This window comes from Staurois parvus, unplaced genomic scaffold (genome assembly GCF_062004578.1).
Source record: "Staurois parvus isolate SC_StPar_1 unplaced genomic scaffold, SC_StPar_1.0 ptg001220l, whole genome shotgun sequence".
Classification (NCBI taxonomy): domain Eukaryota; kingdom Metazoa; phylum Chordata; class Amphibia; order Anura; family Ranidae; genus Staurois; species Staurois parvus.
Window position 1 is genome coordinate 1,374,321 of NW_028319016.1, and position 18,494 is coordinate 1,392,814.

At 46.6% G+C, this 18,494-nt stretch overlaps 1 protein-coding gene across 2 annotated transcripts in view; it reads left to right on the forward strand.

The window, feature by feature from the left end:
• The window catches only part of AGR3 (anterior gradient 3, protein disulphide isomerase family member), a 64,438-nt gene that overhangs the window by 17,095 nt on the left and 28,849 nt on the right, over positions 1-18,494 (forward strand). The window contains exons 1-2 of one of the 2 annotated variants that reach the window (XM_089660246.1): positions 2,337-2,626; positions 18,278-18,409. In XM_089660246.1, the coding sequence (XP_089516372.1) occupies positions 18,307-18,409 (103 nt within the window). In that variant the 5' untranslated portion in view covers positions 2,337-2,626; positions 18,278-18,306. Of the gene's footprint in view, positions 1-2,336; positions 2,627-18,277; positions 18,410-18,494 lie in introns of those variants that run through there. The other variant, XM_089660247.1, reaches the window with a different exon arrangement.

Genomic DNA, 18,494 nt, shown 5'->3' on the forward strand with positions numbered 1-18,494 from the left:
TTTTTTTTCACACAAATAGAGTTTTCTTTTGGTGGTATTTAATCGCTGCTGAGTGTTTTATTTTTTGCGCTATAAACAAAAAAACAGCAAAAAAATTTGAAGATTAAAAGTTTTTCTTTGTTTCTATTATAACATTTTGCAAGCCGGTAATTTTTCTCTTTCACTGATGTGCGTTGATGAGGCTGCACTGATAGGCAGCACTGATGGGCACTCATAGGCAGCACTGATGGGCACTGATAAGGTGGCACAGAGAGGCAGCACTGATAGGCTGCACTGATGAGGTGGCACTGATGAGCCGGGACTGGTGGGCATTGATGAGGAGGCACTGATGATGCTGCACTGATATGCAGCAATGATGGTCACTGATAGGCAGCACTAATGGGCAACACTGACGGGTGCTGACTGACGTCACTGACTGAGAGCCCTGACTGGCAGCACTGACTGATGGCACTGACTGGTGGCACTGCTGGGTGGCAATGATGGGCACTGAGGGACACAACTGCTGGGCAGCACTGCTGGGGGGCACTGATGGATGGCACTGCTGGGCACTGATGGGGCACTGGTGGGATGTACTGATGGGCATTGGTGGGTGGCACTGCTGGGCACTCACTGCAGGGCACTGATTATCAGTGTCTTCACGATCAGTGCCGATCTCCTGTGTGACAGCTCCCTGTTATCCGCAGTACTTTCCTCACACTGTGACAGCATAAAGAAAGTGCTGCCGATAACCAGCAACTGTATTTACTTGGTGATCTGCTGTGTCATTGGACACAGCTGGTCACATGGTAAAAGGCCTCTGTGATTGGACTTTTACCTCATCATGTGATCAGCTGTGTCTGTAGGACACAGCGATCCCGGAGATCACCGGGTGGGCGCCCCTGGGGGAGCATGGGAGGGCGCGTTCTGGGAGGACATCCTATGACACCCTATCAGAACTGGGTAACTGCGCTGTAGCCATCATTCGGCTATAGCACGGTTACCAAGTGGTTACATTGTTGTGGGACGAGGTTTAGTCATGTGATTGCCATGATTGGCTGTCACGGCAGTCACATGATTGGAAAGGTCCCAATTGCAAGGAGAGATCGGGACCTTTCTGTGGGACACCGACACATGTGCTGGGAGTGCCTATCATGGCGCGTGCTCTCAGCACATGTTTGTTTACAAATGGTACGCAAATATGGGGCCTCTTGGCATCAAGGCCCAAAGGATGCGCTACATTATCAGCCTAGGCTGTACATTGAGTGCAGATAGAGAGGGTTAAAGCAGTGTTTCTCAACCTTTTTACCGTGGAGGTACCCTTGGCGAAAAGTTTGAGATCTCGGGGAACCCCTGAAAAGAATTTTCAGATCTACAGCTCACGGATCATTGGATCTGATCAGTGAGCTGTAGATATAACAACAATTAAACTGATATAGAGCAGCACAGGGAAGCTACTGTTGTAACATGTCTTTTCCCCTTGATCACTGCTGGCCCTCCTCTCCTCCATCCCAGGGTATATCACATGCAAGAGCCTGGGACAGACAAAAGAGGAGGACCTGTGGGGAACAGTGGTGTAATAACCAGTATGCTTCCCTGCACCGCTGTCTGCTTCCATGAGGGAGACTTATTCTCTCTACAGGCAAACCTCGATTTATGAATTTAATACGTTCTTTTAGTATTGTGAAAAATTTGGAAACCGAAACGTGGAATGCAATGAAAGCCAATTAATCCATTCTGGAGGTCAGAAAAAAGTAAAAAAAAAAGTATTTTATCTGTTCAAAACTCTTTATAAAGTGCACTTTAAAGGCATAAATACTGTACAGGGACATGATTAAAAAATAATTTGTAAATGCACTGAAAACTAATTAATCTGTTCGTACTGCGAAAAAAATTCATAAATGCATTGAAAACCAATTAATCCGTTCCGGAGGTCAGAAAAAAGTAAAAAAAAGTATTTTATCTATTCAAAACTCTTTATTAAGTGCACTTTAAAGGCATAAATACTGTACAGGGACATGATTAAAAATAATTTTGTAAATGCATTGAAAACCACTTAATCCGTTCATATTGTGAAACAAAATTTGTAAACCGAGGCATTATTTTCAATGGATTTTCATTCGTAAACCGAAAATTACGTTAGCCGAGGCATTCGTAAACTGAGGCACGCCTGTATGTGTCTTTTTTATTGGTATCCAAAAGGAAAAAAAAAAAGTTTGGTCTTTAGTTCTGCTTTAAGATTCATATTGTTTGATGCATTCTTTGTTACAGTGAATCTGAGAAAAAGGGAGTGTCGGTATGTGAGACTCGGCACAGTGAAGGCCATTTATGACCCTGGGCTGGACAGGTAGAAAACAAAACGGAGCTCACCAAATACCACAGGTAGCACACCTGGGGAAGGGGAGCGGCACTGAAACACGTACATGGAGGTCCTCCCAAGGTCAAATCTCTGCCCTCATTTTCTGTCCCTGTTTTGGGACGAGTTGTAGTGCCTTCTTCCATGGTGTGACTCCTCGTCCACTCCACAAATTTCCACCTTTGCTCTCATCTCTCGTTCTACCTGACCAGAGCGAATCCAGCGACTGCAGACGTGACCTAGTTTCCTTGGGAGAACTTACTCCTGGTTCCATCCTGATCGAGCCTTCATTTTGTAAGTGTAATTATATCTTATTCATTATCTCCTTCCCACCATGCACACACATATGCAGCTTCACTGTAGTGAGTCTTTTTCAGTGGGGCTCTATAGGCTTTGCCTGTGTTTGTGCTGAGAGCAAGCTGCACAGCACACTCCCAGCATGTAGACTGAGCTGTCACCAACAGCTCTGGGTCTCCTACTAATGATTGGGATTCTGGAGGACCGGCTTTTAATCTCATGATCGCTGATAACCTGTGGTCTGTGTACAGCCCGCCCCTGTACTCTTTGGCCTTGTTCACATGGGCGTACTTAAGCGTACACCCACGCGAAGGGCCGTTTTTGCCTGCATAGGATGCACAGGTGTTCCATGGAGCCGTGCGTGGGCAATCCCTTTGATGACTATTGGGATGAAGCCGCTGCTCATGATTTGATAGCTATGCAAGTGTGTGTTGGTCCCTGAACTCACTCGGTCTGCATTCAACGACACACACCTGCACCCAGGGCTGTGGACATGGGGTAGCACCAGCTCTCCAGTACCAGGCGTGGCCCAGCCAATTCAGCAGGGAGTCCCTTTGATGTCTATTGGGATGCAGCAGCTGTGCATCCACTGCTCATGATTTGATAGCAATGCAAGTGTGTTTGTTGGTCCTTGAACTCACTCGGTCTGCGTTCAATGACACCTGCACCCATGGCTGTCGACATGGGGTAGCACCAGCTCTCCAGTACCAGGCCTGGACCAGCCAACTCAGCAGGGAAGCCCGGCCTGGAGGTAGAGAGGGGACTCCCAACTTCTGGGAACTGCTTTTAGCAATAAAAAAAAACCTTTCTTGGGCTCCATTTTATTCAGCAGGGGCCAAGGACAGAAAGGGGACTATTTACTGACTGAGTAATATTCAGTTCCCTTAATGAAATTAAAGTCCTGACCTCTTCTATATCAATCTGCCAGGGAGACTAGGACCGAAAATCATTAAATAGTTCTATTTCTGCCCTTGGCCTGCCAGCTAAACAAATAGGGCCTGGGGAATAGGTGATGCCAGGGGGAGGTGCACAGGTGTGCTGAAGCACCCTCAAAAAATTTCAAGAACCCTCACAGTACCCCCATCAGCAGCCACTAGCACTTTGTCACAATTCTTCCTTGGGTTCCTCACCAATCATATTAAGTGTGGGCAGACTAGCTTTCAGGGGTGGGCAGTGCTCCCGCCCCTACGCCTGCCCCAAAGTGTGACAGCTGACAAAAACAGGAATGCTGTAAACCAGCACTATGCACTTGCATCGATCTCACTGTTTGCGCACCCGCCTGTCTGCCTGCTGCCACTGACCACCAATGTAATGAGCACACTGGCCACCAATGTAATGGTCTGGGGGTTAATAGCTGTGCTGTGTTGGGAATTAAATATCGTGCAATGCTAGGGTTGATTGTTGCGCAATGCTGGGGATTAATTATTGTGCAATGTTGGGACATATTTTTTGTGCCATGCTGGTTGTTTAATTATTGTGCCATGCTGGGGGTTTACTAATGTGCTGAAGGATTATTATTGTACCATGCTGGGGGTTTACTAATGTGCTGAAGGATTATTATTGTACCATGTTGGGGGTTCAGTAATGTGCTGAAGGATTATTATTGTACCATGCTGGGGGTTCAGTAATGTGCTGAAGGATTATTATTGTACCATGCTGGGGGTTTAGTAATGTGCTAGGGGTTTATTATTGCTGGCCCTAACACTTACTGGGAGTTACCATTGCTGGCTTCAAGGGGACGTATTTTACTTCCAAAATCTCTTCAGTGTACTTCTAGGCCCTATTTCTCCATAACACACTCTGTCTGCAGGCTAGTGGGAGGGGTGGTCACGCTCAGGCCCTGGCCCTGTCAGCTGGGGCCCCATAAATTCTAACAGCAGCCCTGCCCGCACCCACACGGATGTCAAATTGGGAACAGCAGCTCTGTTCGTGCAATATTCAGTATTCATCCATCAATATGCAGTATTCATCTGTGCAATAATCACTTGCATTGCATGCATTTGTGGGGCATCACCATTTGCTTGAGTGGGCCATGTTCGGCGTTAGTACTGCCTGTTGAATGCAGTAATTTTTGCCATGGGCGAAAAAGCATTTCAACTGCAGCATATGGACACACCTTCACTGCTTTTGTAACTTAGGGGTGGCCGGTTGGGGGTGCTAAAACGCCACTATCTGCAACTGTATATGAGCTGTTATGGTCAAAGGTCAGGGTAGGTGTAATTTAGGAAGGAATATAAAAAATGTATTTCAGCCACTTGGTGGCGATGATGATGTAGGAACTACATATATTAAACACAATACAGGCATACCTCGGTTTACAAACGCCTCGGTTAACATCATTTTCAGTTTATGAATGAAAATCCTTTGAAAATAATGCCTCGGGTTCAGGGGCGGACTGACCATTTGGAAACTCGGGCACTGCCCGAGGGCCCGGGGTCATTAGGGGACCCCATGAGATGCCCCTGATACCTTTTTCATAGGCTTTTGTGAGTTTGGGCAAGGACACAGGGGCCCCATAATCCCCTATTGCCCGGGGGCCCCATGAGTTGTCAGTCCGCCCCTGCTCGGGTTACAAATTTTTTTTGCAATATAAACTGATTAATTGCTTTTCAATACATTTCTATGGGAAACTGCGTTTCATTTTACAAACTTTTCACAATACGAAACGCCCCGGAGAACACATTAAATTTGTAAACCGAGTTACGCCTGTAAAGTGAGTTTGTTCTAAATGTGCGGATGTTTGCTGCATCCACACAACAAACATTTTCACATAGACCCCTTAGCTTTAGTGATGATATGCACAGTTTTACTAACACATACCAAAAGTGCAAAATTGATGTCAGGTATAAAGAGTAGCTTCACTTTTGTTGAGAAAAAAGCATTCCCCTCTGGGTGATCTATGCACGTTCTATACATTGCAGGGATTTTACAACCTTTGCTGCAGATTCCTACATTTTTGTTATTCTGAAGGCATAGCTGTTTATTTGTGTCCATGTGCAAAGTGAATGTGAATGCGAGTGATATATTTTTCAGTGAATTGCTGCACTTGCAGGGTTCTAATGAGGAAAGTGGCAGGGTCTGCATCCCTTTAGACATGATTTCCCTTTGGGAGTACCTCACCAAAGTTGACATTTTTGTTGCAGAGGATGCCCAAAATCTGACTTGTAACTTAGTGCAGACTTCTGGGAAAATCAGGCAGCCAATCACACAAGCAGGAAATGACATTTCTGTGGGGCATTCTGTACTCCATCTGTGTACGAAATGCCTCCAGTTTGCCATATTGCATTTTACAAAAAATCACAACACTGCAGGTTGAAAAGGAAAGATCATTTTTCATAACATTCAATTACAAAAGGCCTTGTGTAGAAATTGTATACACTGTATTATTTTTTTACTTTTTTTACCCACAAAAGTTGAGTTACCCTTTAAGATTTGTTTTACCTTCATCGTGAAGGGTTTAAGAGGTGTTTGCCTGAGCTATACGGTGCACTCTGTGGTGTTCTTATTTTTTGTTTCAATCGTTTTTATTGCACATTTTTTTTGTTACAAAAATAAAGGAGGAACAAGACATTACAACGGTTTGATTGTATCATCCTCAAAAATATTGAGATTCATATATAGAAGGAAAGGCATTTACTGTTAGCCGGATACACGTGTCTATCCCCCTTCAGTGGGTGAACCTTGAAGTGGGTAGAAAATTGCAGCAATAATTTTCTCTCCAAGAATACAGAATAAAGAGTATTCAACTGATAATATCTGGTTGTCAACTTATGTGCAGCCACTGTGTGGAGGCAGTAGACAAAATAGAGCGAATGGTTGATCAATCCCTCCGATTCTCACAAGACCACTGGTCCACCAGGGTCCTTCAGGGTTGGACCAGGACAATAAAATAATTGAGGTCCTCCCTCCCAGAGGGTCTACAGAGATCGAAGCATCAGCAACATCAGACATAGAAATAAACAAAGTCCAATAACACCATAACACAATGTCATATCTGGTGAGTAACAAAAGATGTCTCGGTATTGAGATGGGGGGGGGTCAATGTCCAAAGCAATGAGCCCCCCCGATTCAACCAACTCACATATATTCAGAGCACAAAGAAAAAAAGAGAAAATAGGAAAGAAAAAAAAAAAAGAAAACATTGATAAGGGAGAAAAAGAAGCAAAAAAAAAGGGGGGGGGGAATAAAAAAATAAGGGAAAGGAGACAAAGGGTAGAGGCAAAGGACCAGACAAAGAAAGGAGGGGAAAGAGAGAAAATGAAATCAGAGGCGAGAGAAGAGTAGAAGAACCAGTCCAACCGAAGTCCAGCTCACCTCAACCCTGTACTCAACCCTGACCTCCCAGGACCTGTAAGTGAGCCATGGAATCCATAATCTGCCAAATAGGGGTTGCCTGTCCCGCAATACATTCACCAGTTTTTCATTAAGCATAATCCAAGTGAGCTTACGTTTCATCAAAGCGATATCAATAACTGGGCTTTTCCAAGCTGTGGTGATGGCGATTTTTGATGCCAAAGTCATAAAGTAAATTAAGGTTTGAGTGTACCTGAGGACATTGTCAACCGGCTTATTTAACAAAGTGATACAAATATCTTTGGTTATGTCGACCATGGTGACCTAGAATATGAGGGAATGTATCCTCATCCAATAGCGACGGACTTTGGAGCAGGTCCACCATAAATGTAAGACTGTGCCTGTTTGGCCGCAGCCCCTAAAACATAGGGCAGATGCACCTGGGAACATACGAGAGAGGCGGTCTGGAACCATGTACCATCTCACATATACTGTACCTTGTATGCCGCTTCTATAAGGGCAACATTTAAGATGCCTCTGTGAATACGAGAGTTCCAAGACCACCAATCCTCCTCATCAATAGACACAGCCAGATTTCTTTCCCAGGCGACTTGATAAGAAAGTTTGGCTGGTGGGGTGGTGAAATATTTGTACAGTATAGAGATGAAGTCCTTCAATTGAGTTCCCTTCGTGCATCTGTTTTCAAACATAGTGCGGAAGATCAGATCAGGACTGTTTTTCTGTAAGGTATGCGAGAAATGGTAAATTTGCTGCAGGTGGAAATTCTCAGAAGGGGGCATCTCCAGACTGTGCAGAAAATACAAGGGCGGTCAGATCCCCTTACGATCTAGGAAGTCTCCTATTCTGTAAAGTTCTTCTGAAGTCAGTTGGATTTAGTCCAGGAGGGAAAAAAGGATTATTAAGAAGGGGGCCCACTGGCATGTGTGGAGAACACAAAGGCCATCGTTTGCAGTTCAGGTCCCACAGACTGTGGGAGTGGGAGAGGGTAGGGCATAAAATTGCCTTGCAATGGAAGCCATAACACCAGGTCCATGAGAAGCGGTGCACAGGCTTGGACTTTGGTGGACACCCAGTAAGGCTGATATCCCCTGTGATGCAGTTGACATAACTGTGAGAGCTGTGCTGTGACATATTTTCAAAAATCTGGAACAGCCAGACCACCCACCTCCTTTAGGGAATACATCATGGCTTGGGCCAGCCTGTTAACCTTAGGGCACCAGATATAACAGAAAATGTTTCCTTGAAACTGCTGGATTGTTGCCAATGGAACTGGGATGGGTAGCCTCCTAAATTAATATAACAGTCTAGATAGAACCATCAGCTTGATGGAAGCAACCCTCCCCATCCATGACAAGCTCGCATCTGACCATGTTTCTACATCCTCATCCCGAACAGGGCTGGGTAGTTCACCTTGTAAACTGAGGAGATGCTAGAAGTCAATTGTATACCCAAATATGGAAGCATTGAAAGGGATACTGTGACTGAATGCTACGTAAAATTGAATCAGCTAAGGTTATGTTCAACTCCTCCGACTTATCTTGATTGACCCCTAGGTTTGAAATATTCTCAAAATGATCTAGAAGGGTAAACAAATTCGGCAGTGATGTGTGTGGGGAGGTGATAAATAACAAGAGGTTGTCGGCAAATAATGCACATTTATGACTTCTGCCCCCGCTCTCTATCCCCAGGATATCAGGATCATGCAGATGGCAATTGCCAGGGTTTCTATAGCAATTATAAATAAGAGGGGGTGACAGGGGACAGTGCCAGAGTGGATGGGAAATGGTTCTGATCTATGGCCTTGCAATGTTATTTGCGCCTTAGGTGTACTATAAAGTGAGCGAAGGGAGGCCAGGAATTTAGGTCCAAAATTCCACCTTTCCAACACCCGAAAGAGGTAAGACCAAAAGAGTGAGTCAAATGACTTGCGAATATCGAGCAACAATAGCATCCCTCATCTAGAGTTACCCCCATCCCAGTGGACTGTAATAGCGTAATCAAATCTGTTACATGTCGTGCTGATCTGCTGCTTGTCGGTTGGGAAGAAAACCCACCTGACTGTGACAAATACAGTATAATGAGCCAAGAAAGTCAATAACCTATTTGCCAAAATTTGTGTGAATAGTGTTAATTAGAGAAATTGGCCGGTGATTAGCCACATTGCTGAGGTCCTTATGAGGCTTTGATATTGAGTTACGTATATATGCTTTATTGGAGTCTGTAGGGTCTCCACGTCGTATGGCATTAAAACATTGATGTAGGGGTACAGCTGAAAGGGAAGCAAACTTTTTATAATATAGGGATGTGAACCCATCAGGGCCTGGTGCTTTTCCAGATGGGGCTTGTTTAATAGTCAATAGCACCTACTCAACCATTATCTCCTTTTCAAGGAGGTTTCTGTGTTCCGCCATTATATTGGGAATAGGCAGATGTGCAATAAGTGTAACTAAAGCAGGATAACTCAAGCAGCAGGAAGATACAACAAAGAACTCTACTGCATGCTGGACGGACTGCAAGCAAACACCCTGGGAAACATCTCCTACAAGTTTGATTGCCACTCCATGTACCTTTTAATATGCCCCTCTACTCCTCCTTTTCATATTACTATCCTCTGTTCTCAAAATCTCAACTTTTTACCCCTCTGCTCCACCCCAAAGCTTATACATATCACCCTCACCTCTACCATCTCCCTACTACTGCTTTCATCACCTCCTGCTGATACTTTACTCACCTGCTGAACCAAACACCAGGACAGGAAGGCATGTGCACTCATATACATCCTGCTCCCACCTTACTTTCCTCACCCTCCTTCTTCTCCTAACCTCTGGGGATATCTCCACAAACCCTGGTCCTCCAGTATCTCACCCCCACACCAGACACCCTCCTTTCTCCAGGAATAGCTGCAATCTCCTCAATTTAATCTCTATCCTTGTGCTCCTAAAAACCACCCTCCCTTTTTCATCCTTGTGCTCCTAAAAACCACCCTCTGTAATGCCCGCTCTGTCTGTAATAAGCTCACCTCTGTCCATGACCTTTTTGGCTCCCTTAACCTACTAGCAATTACAGAAACCTGGCTTCAAGCAGTAGATTCTGCTTCTCCCGCAGCACTTTCCTATGGAGGCCTTCTCTGGACTCACTCGCCCAGACCCAGTGGTTGGAAAGGAGGTGGAGCTGGTTTGCTTCTATCCCCACTGAGCACCTTTCAAGTCCTCCCTAACCCTCCCTCTCTATCCTTCTCTTCTTTCGAGACTCACTGCATTCGGCTGTTTTCTCCCATTTTCTGAGGATTGTAGTGATCTACCGGCCTCCTGGACCGGTGTCCCACTTTCTTGATGACTTCTCTGCCTGGCTACCCTACTTTCTCTCCTCTGAACTACCCACTATCATTCTTGGAGATTTTAACATCCCCATTAATATGAACAACCCAGCTACATCCCAACTCTTCAACCTAACCTCATAACACTGACGTACAAAGCTGTCCATAATTCTACCCCAAACTACATCACCGACCTAATATCCAAATACCACCCAAAACGCACTCTCCGCTCTTCACAAGATCTCCTTCTCTCTAGTTCCCTGATCTCCTCCTCCCATACCCGCCTCCAGGACTTCTCCAGGGCATCACCCATCCTCTGGAACTCCCTACCCCAATCCATCAGACTGTCACCCACTCTCCTCTCCCTTAGGCGCACCCTAAAAATCCACCTCTTCAGGGAAGCCAACCCACCCTCTGCTAACTGCCGATCTCCTCCACTCTTCCCACCACTCCATCCCCCACAGCTTTTCTTTCCGTACCACTATCCCCTCCCTCCTAGATTGTAAGCTCCAAGGAGCAGGGCCCTCGAACCCCTCGTGCATTGCACTGTATTGTTATTGTACTGTCTCATGTATTGTCTCCCATTGTAATGTACAGCGCTGAGCGAACTGTTGGCGCTTTATAAATACTGTATAATATTAATCTTTTGCATTAGCACAATATATACAGTCCTCCACTCACTCTGATGGGAATACATTAGACCTTGTTTTCTCCCATCTTTGCACTCCTGACAACCTCACAAACACCCCCTTTTCTCTCTCTGATCACAATCTCATCACCTTCACTGTGTTCTTGTCTTCAAACACTTATCTCTTCAAGCAGGGAACACAGAAACCTTCACAAATTTAACCCTTCTCTTTTCCACTCTGCAACTGACCGCCTCTGACAGAATCTCTCCCCTGTCCTGCCCTGGCCACTGCTGTCTACAACAGTTCGCTTTCATCCACACTAGACTCACTTGCTCCTCTTAACTACATGAAGCATCAGGCCCCGACCATTGCAACCGTGGCAGACTGACGACACCAGAAATCTTAAGCGATATAGTCGTGCACTGGAGTGATTGTGGCGTAAAACCAAATCTCAGCAAGCATTCACCAGATATAAATCTACTTTCTTAACATACAATTCCTCCCTCCATGCTGCCAAACAAGCCTACTTTGTCACTCTCATCAATAGCTTGTCATCCAGTATTTGTCGTCTCTTCTCTACTTTTAACTCTCTACTTTCTCCACCTCCACCCAGTACCTCACTCACTGCTTACGAGATTGCACATCATTTCAAAAACAAGATTGATACAATTCGTAGGGGCATTTCCACTACACAGACATCCATCCCACTTAACTTACCTTGCACTAAACCTCTCTCAACACTTTCCTCTTTTGACCTCGCTACTACCGAAGAAGTCACTAAAGTTTTCTCAGAAGCCTGTCTCAATACCTGCCCCCTGGATCCTGTTCCCTCACAACTACTACGGTCACCCTCTTCTTCCATCCTATGCTCCCTCACTCACATCTTCACTCTCTCCCTCTCTAATGGCGCCCTCCTCACCCCTCTAAAGCATGCACAAATCACTTTCATACTTAAAAAACCCTCCCTGGACCCCACCAACCTGAACAACTTAAGACCCATCTCCCTGGTCCCGTTTACCTCTAAACTTTTAGAACGCTTAGTCTACAACCGCCTGAGCTCCCACCTCACTGACAACAACCTTCTTGACCCTTTACAGTCTGGCTTTTGCTCACTCCACTCCACTGAAACTGCCCTACTAAAACTCACTAATGATCTACTAACTGCTAAAACCAATGGCCACTACTCCGTACTCTTACTACTCGACCTCTCTGCAGCTTTTGATATTGTTGACCATCCCCTCCTCAAAAAAAAAAACTCCACTCTCTTGCCCTCTGAGGCTCTGCTCTCTTCCTATCTATCGCAGCATTCTTTCATTACCTATTACTAAATCTTCTCCTCTCCACTTCCTCTTTCTGTAGGGGTCCCTTAAAGTTTTGTCCTTGGACCCCTCCATCTACACCATCTACACCTCTTCTCTTGGTCACTTGATAAACTTCCATGGCCATCTCTATGCTGATGACACACAAATCTATCTTTCTACTCCTCACATCACCCCTTCAGTCTCTCACATTACTAACCTACTGACATATCAGCATGGATGTCACTCCACTTCCTCAGACTCAATATTTCTAAAATTGAGCTCATACTATTCCCTCCAGCCTGTGCCCCTCCACTGACTTCTCCATCAAGATCAATAATACAACCATCAGTACCTCCCCTCATGCCAGGGTACTAGGTGTAATCCTAGACTCCCATCTGTCCTTTCAGTCCCAAATCCAATCACTGTCCACAGTTATTACCTTTTGTACCACCAGCCCCTTCGTCTTAGGTTATAAGCTCCCAGGATCAGGCCCTCCTAACCCTCTTGTATTGAACTAGTATCGTTGCTGTATTGTCGCCCTTTATTTTGTAAAGCACTGAGCAGACTGTTGGCTATAGAAATCCTGTATAATAACAATAATATTAATAATAATAATAATAATAAAATCTCACTCCTGCAATCAGGCCATCACCTGAGGCTGATTGCACGAGGTGTATTTAAGCAGGACCTGGCCTGTGATCAGTGCCTTGGTGTTGTTCCCCATGAGCCCCTGTGCTGTGTATCATGTGTTCCTGGTCTTCTGACTATCTGATTTGTTGCTGACCCTGCCTGATCCTGACCTCTGCTGACTTCTCCTGCTTGATCCCTGGCTTGTTTGACTACTCTCCTGGACATCCCTAATCTGATCTGAACTCCTGTTACCGACCCCGGCGAGTGACCCAACTACTCTTCTGCCTGCTGCCTAGTACCACGCTGACCCGCTGTTACCGACCCGGCCCGTCTGACCATGCTAATTACTCTGCCATCCATCCATCCTGCACGGATCCAGCCATCCCTGCTCACACCTTCTGCCTCTTCACATCAGGCTGTCTACCTGCATATACCTCTGGTGGTACCCTCTACCACGAGCAGGTGTACTCAGGGGCCGCGAACTGGTTCCTGTCTGCTCCAAGTCCATCCCCACTATCAGGGGCCCTGGTGAATAAGCAGACTGGGACTTAGACTCCGCACCCTGGGGAATCCTGTCCCGAGGACTGCCAGAGGTACCACCAGACGGTTGTTAACAGAACCATAAGGCCGGCCTGACCATTCCACCTCTCCAGCCCTGACTACGCCTGTGTTCCTGCACATACTAGTATTAGTGGAAGGTTGGTGTGTTTACTGTGTGTTTGTATATTTGGGTGGCTAATAATAAATTATATTATTATTATATCATTCCTGAAGCCTGTTATTTCCTTGTGTCAGTCCACACATTTCTGGTCATACCCGGATCCCTGACATTACACCAAGGACATTCCTGACCAGAAGTGGCTGTACAGGGAAGCCATCTTGGCTTGTTGTTGTGAAGGATGCATCCGGAGGAGGTTATATACTTGTATTTGCTAGTCTTAGATGACAGAGAATATGCCTATCAGACTCTGCAGGAGTATACCAGGGAACAGCTGCTAGAGTGCATACGGGTTGCTCATTCCCTAGTAGATCAGGGCACAGAGGTCTCTGAGGTGCAACCATTGATTCAGGCTTGTGTTGAGTTGGCTTCATCTAGTACCCCTGAAAGCAGGAATGACTTTCTTCCACCATTCAGTACGGATCAAATAGAACCACTGGTATGGTTGTTGGAGGATGATCCAGATTGCTTCTGGGAGCGTTATTCAGCATGTTCACCACATGTGCTAGTGGAGTGTATAAACACAGTGCAGTCTTTGGACAGACAGGCTATGTGTAAGCTGAGCTTTGTTCAACCCATACTACAGTCCTGGTCAGATTTGTTACACCCAGCCTCAGGCAGCTTGCAGCAAACCCCTCCTGCTTCTAATTATTCCTCTGCTCAAAGCTCTCTTCCTCCAGTTCCCGACAGCACCCCCAGTGACAGCCCAATATACCCTGCTAGCTACCACATGTCAGTCCCCTGCTCCCACTCGCTGCACCTATCCTGCCTTTAACTCTGTAAAGAAGTCCTCTGTAGAGGCTGCTCCCTCCTCTGTCCCATCCTCCAGCTCTTCTCTGTCCTCAGCTGCTTCCTCTGTTTACAGACCTGCATTTACTTGCAGTGCGTCAGTAACTAAACCTAAGAAGAAGCTAAAATTCTTTCCAACCAGCACCATTCTGCCAGTAATCAAATCAGTCAGCCTGCCGTCTGAAAACCTGCCTTCTGTTGTCCCGCCCGATGCCATGATGCCTGATGACCCAGTGTACGCTATCCCGTCTGATGATCCTATCCCGTCTGATGTTCCTATCCCATCTGATTATCTGGTGCCCGCTACCCAGCCTGATGGCCCGATCCAGCCTGATGGCCCGATCCAGCCTGATGGCCCGGTCCAGCCTGATGGCCCGGTCCAGCCTGATGACGCGGTCCAGCCTGATGACGCGGTCCAGCCTGATGCCCCGTTGCCCGCGGTCCAGCCTGACGCCCCGGTGCCCGCGGTCCAGCCTGACGCCCCGGTGCCCGCAGTCCAGCCTGAGGACTCAGTGCCCGCGGTTCTGCCAGACGACTCTGTGCCCGCTGTCATGCCAGATGACTCGGTGTCTGCTGTCGAGCTTGGTGACCCCGTGCCCGCTGTTCTGCCAGATGACTCGGTGCCCGCTGCCCAGCCTGATGTCCCGGTGCCCGCTGCCCAGCCTGACGTCCCGGTGCCCGCTGCCCAGCCTGACGTCCCGGTGCCCGCTGCCCAGCCTGACGTGCCTCTGTCCGCTGCCCAGCCTGGCGTGCCAGCTCCTGATGCCCAGCCTGCTTCTGGAAATCCTGTGTCCAGCCAGTCGCTTGACTCTGGCAGTGGGATATCCAGCCAGTTACCTGACCCAGGCGGTGGAACATTTTTTTTTATTAAGGACTGTTTGGAGCGTCCTGAGGCTGCTCCTTGAGGGGGGGGTACTGTTAGGAATTGACTCACCAATGTTGGCGGGACTCACCTGCCTTGTGGGCTGCAGTACCAAGGCTGGCCAGCGGGTGCTCTCAGCAGCCAGAATCTCACTCCTGCAATCAGGCCATCACCTGTGGCTGATTGCAGGAGGTGTATTTAAGCAGGACCAGGCCTGTGATCAGTGCCTTGGTGTTGTTCCCCATGAGCCCCTGTACTGTGTATCCTGTGTTCCTGTTCTTCTGACTATCTGATTTGTTGCCGACCCTGCCTGATCCTGACCTCTGCTGACTTCTCCTGCTTGATCCCTGGCTTGTTTGACTACTCTCCTGGACATCCCTAATCTGATCTGAACTCCTGTTACCGACCCCGGCGAGTGACCTGACTACTCTTCTGCCTACTGCCTAGTACCACGCTGACCCGCTGTTACCGATCTGGCCTGTCTGACCACGCTAATTACTCTGCCATCCATCCATCCTGCACGGATCCGGGCATCCCGGCTCACACCTTCTGCCTCTTCACATCAGGCTCTCTACCTGCATATACCTCTGGAGGTACCCTCTACCACGAGCAGGTGTACTCAGGGGCCGCGACCTGGTTCCTGGCTGCTCCAAGTCCATCCCCACCATCAGGGGCCCTGGTGAATAAGCAGACTGGGACGTAGACTCCGCGCCCTGGGGAATCCTGTCCTGAGGACTCCTAGAGGTACCACCAGACGGTTGTTAACAGAACCATAAGGCCGGCCTGAAGCCTGTTACTTCCTTGTGTCAGTCCACACATTTCTGGTCATACCCGGATCCCTGACACCCCCTCCCTTATTTTCTGTGGAATAATGTGTTCCAGTCTGTAGCTGGTACTCTTATTTTTATCTGAAGATAATTTATCTAGCAAGGCCATATTCTGCACTGTTTAGAAAGTCTTCTGAATGTACAGACAGCGAAATAAGAAATATATGCATTGTTACATAATTGCTGATACGTATACCCTGTGAGATGCTTTTCAAGGCACTTAGCTTGCGGACACAAGTCTGGCTAGGTCCCAGCTGATTAATAAAGCTTGTTTTCCTCAAGTTCGTGTCCGGAGTTTTACCTGAAGTTTCCAAAGTTGCTACTACATTATTAACCCTTGACACACTCAGTTTAAGACTTGCGTGGCCTGGGACATTGCAAATGGTGTCCACTTCCTGCCCTAACACTTGGAATACTGTGTTAAGAAGCTGCTGTTAAGGGGTTAGTGTCCTCATGTAAGATGGGGAAACAGCTCTCATTGTTTGAACACTGTTTGGAGTAAATCAAATGTTTTGACTGACATTCTGCGATTTTGCCACAAGATGTCACTGTTTTTCTAACACAGCCTCAGACTGCATAGATACTTCTATATTCATGAAGAGGTGGGGTTTACACACAGGAGTTGAGTGAACAGGAAGAGGAGACAGCAGCCATGCTTTGGAGAATGGGGCTGTGTGTGAGCTGAGAATCCGATGCCATCCAGGTGTGAGAACATCCCTCCGTAATCAGAAATGCAGCTAAGTGAAGCTGATGGTGTTCAAGACGCTGATCCTGTTCAGAGAAAGGAGGAATGCTGATGAGATTGCTGCTTGTTGGAGAGACATTTGTTCTGTTCAGAGTCACCAGCAAATGCAAAACAGACCGGGGTCAGTAAGATCGTGCACGCACCTCATTTCAGTGTTGGCGCCTTGAGACTGAGTCCAGGCCTATAGTTAGTTAGGGTCTCTGTTTGTGTCAGGCTACAAGTGTTGTTACTGATCATTGGAAGGACTCCACAACTTAAAGTGACATTTCACATTGGAGCTGATAAAATCCCACAAATTCAAGCCAGACTGGCATTTTGCTCAGAAGGAATACTCAGGCACGTGCTACAGGACCAGTTATGGGAGGGGGAATACTGTAGATTTGTGTAAGATTGTAAGCTGTTGTGCTGCACCGCAGGCTAGCCCATACCGTACACCCATACACTGATTCCTGCTCTGTAGGGTAATAACAGGTAAGGTGTGGCAGCTTAGTTGTGCCCCCCAGTAGGTAAATTACTTCACTTTCTACCTTCATCCATCAGGAGGCGCCGTGCTGTGCAGCACAAGGGTCTCAGCCTTTGGGCTGGGTGTATGTAAATTTATTGTATGTTTCCAGCATTTGTGGTTGTGTTTATTTGCCACATCTAAGTAAAATTCTGTTGTTTCAAAAGCTGGTGTTGGGGTTGCTTTCCTCATTCGTGACTTCACTGTATCCTGGGGAGCCCAGCCCGGTACACGGCTTACACTCAAACCCTTGTTCAGTGTTTTGGAGTATCCCACAGGGGAGGGTTAGAAGAAGAGGGCACAGCATGTCAAATGACCAGCCTAAGGACCTTGGGAAAAAAAGATAAGTATTAAAAAAGAGCTTAGCCTGGAGCTTGAACGTTAACTCTTCTGGAGCATGCTCAGAAGTGGCTGTCAGAAGCAATAACAATTTCAGTTAAGGAACATAGCCTGACTGCTCCCTATGGATCACAAAAATATAAAAGCCCAGAGTGCAAATTCAACAGATCCCTACTTTATTAATTCTAACATGTTGTACCCTCTCTTCCTGTTTTGTAAAAGTGTAGTGCCCATGTAACATAGATGTAATACATGTACTGTAATTCTACATACACCCTTTTCCTCCAACTGCCTTTGGCTAGGTTTGATGGCATCACAGGTCCTCTTTGCCCTTTTCTTCCTCCGATGAAGGATGATCCAAAACTGCAGAACGGTGGTGCTGCCCTCTGCAGCATTCTTCTGTGAGGGAGGGCAGAGCCTTGACACCCTGGGCTCACAGGAAGTGGGTTGAGTGATGTTGGTTGTCATTCAACCCAGAAGAGGCCTAGTGAGCTTCTTTTTTTATTGATAACGTGCTGGAGAAAAGTTTTAAATGTACAACCAAGCTAGACTCAGGTTTTAATGATGTTTTGATATTTGATAGTAATGAAGCTATTTTAAAAGGATAAACCGCCAAACTCACTTTATTTAAAAAAATGTTAACATATTTTTCTTTTTTTTTTTAAATTCTCTACAGGGCAGCTCTGACCACAAACAGGAGACACAATGTTTCTGTCGTCATTGACTGTATTGTTCATCATAGTCACCTACTCCTCTAACCTCGCCATGGCGGTGAAGAAGGAGAACCGACTGCAGACGCTTTCCAGAGGTCATATAGCTGATGTTAGGCACTGAACATTTTATGGTTGTAATAGTCATCAATGGGGCTGAGCAGGGAGATTTGTGATTGATTT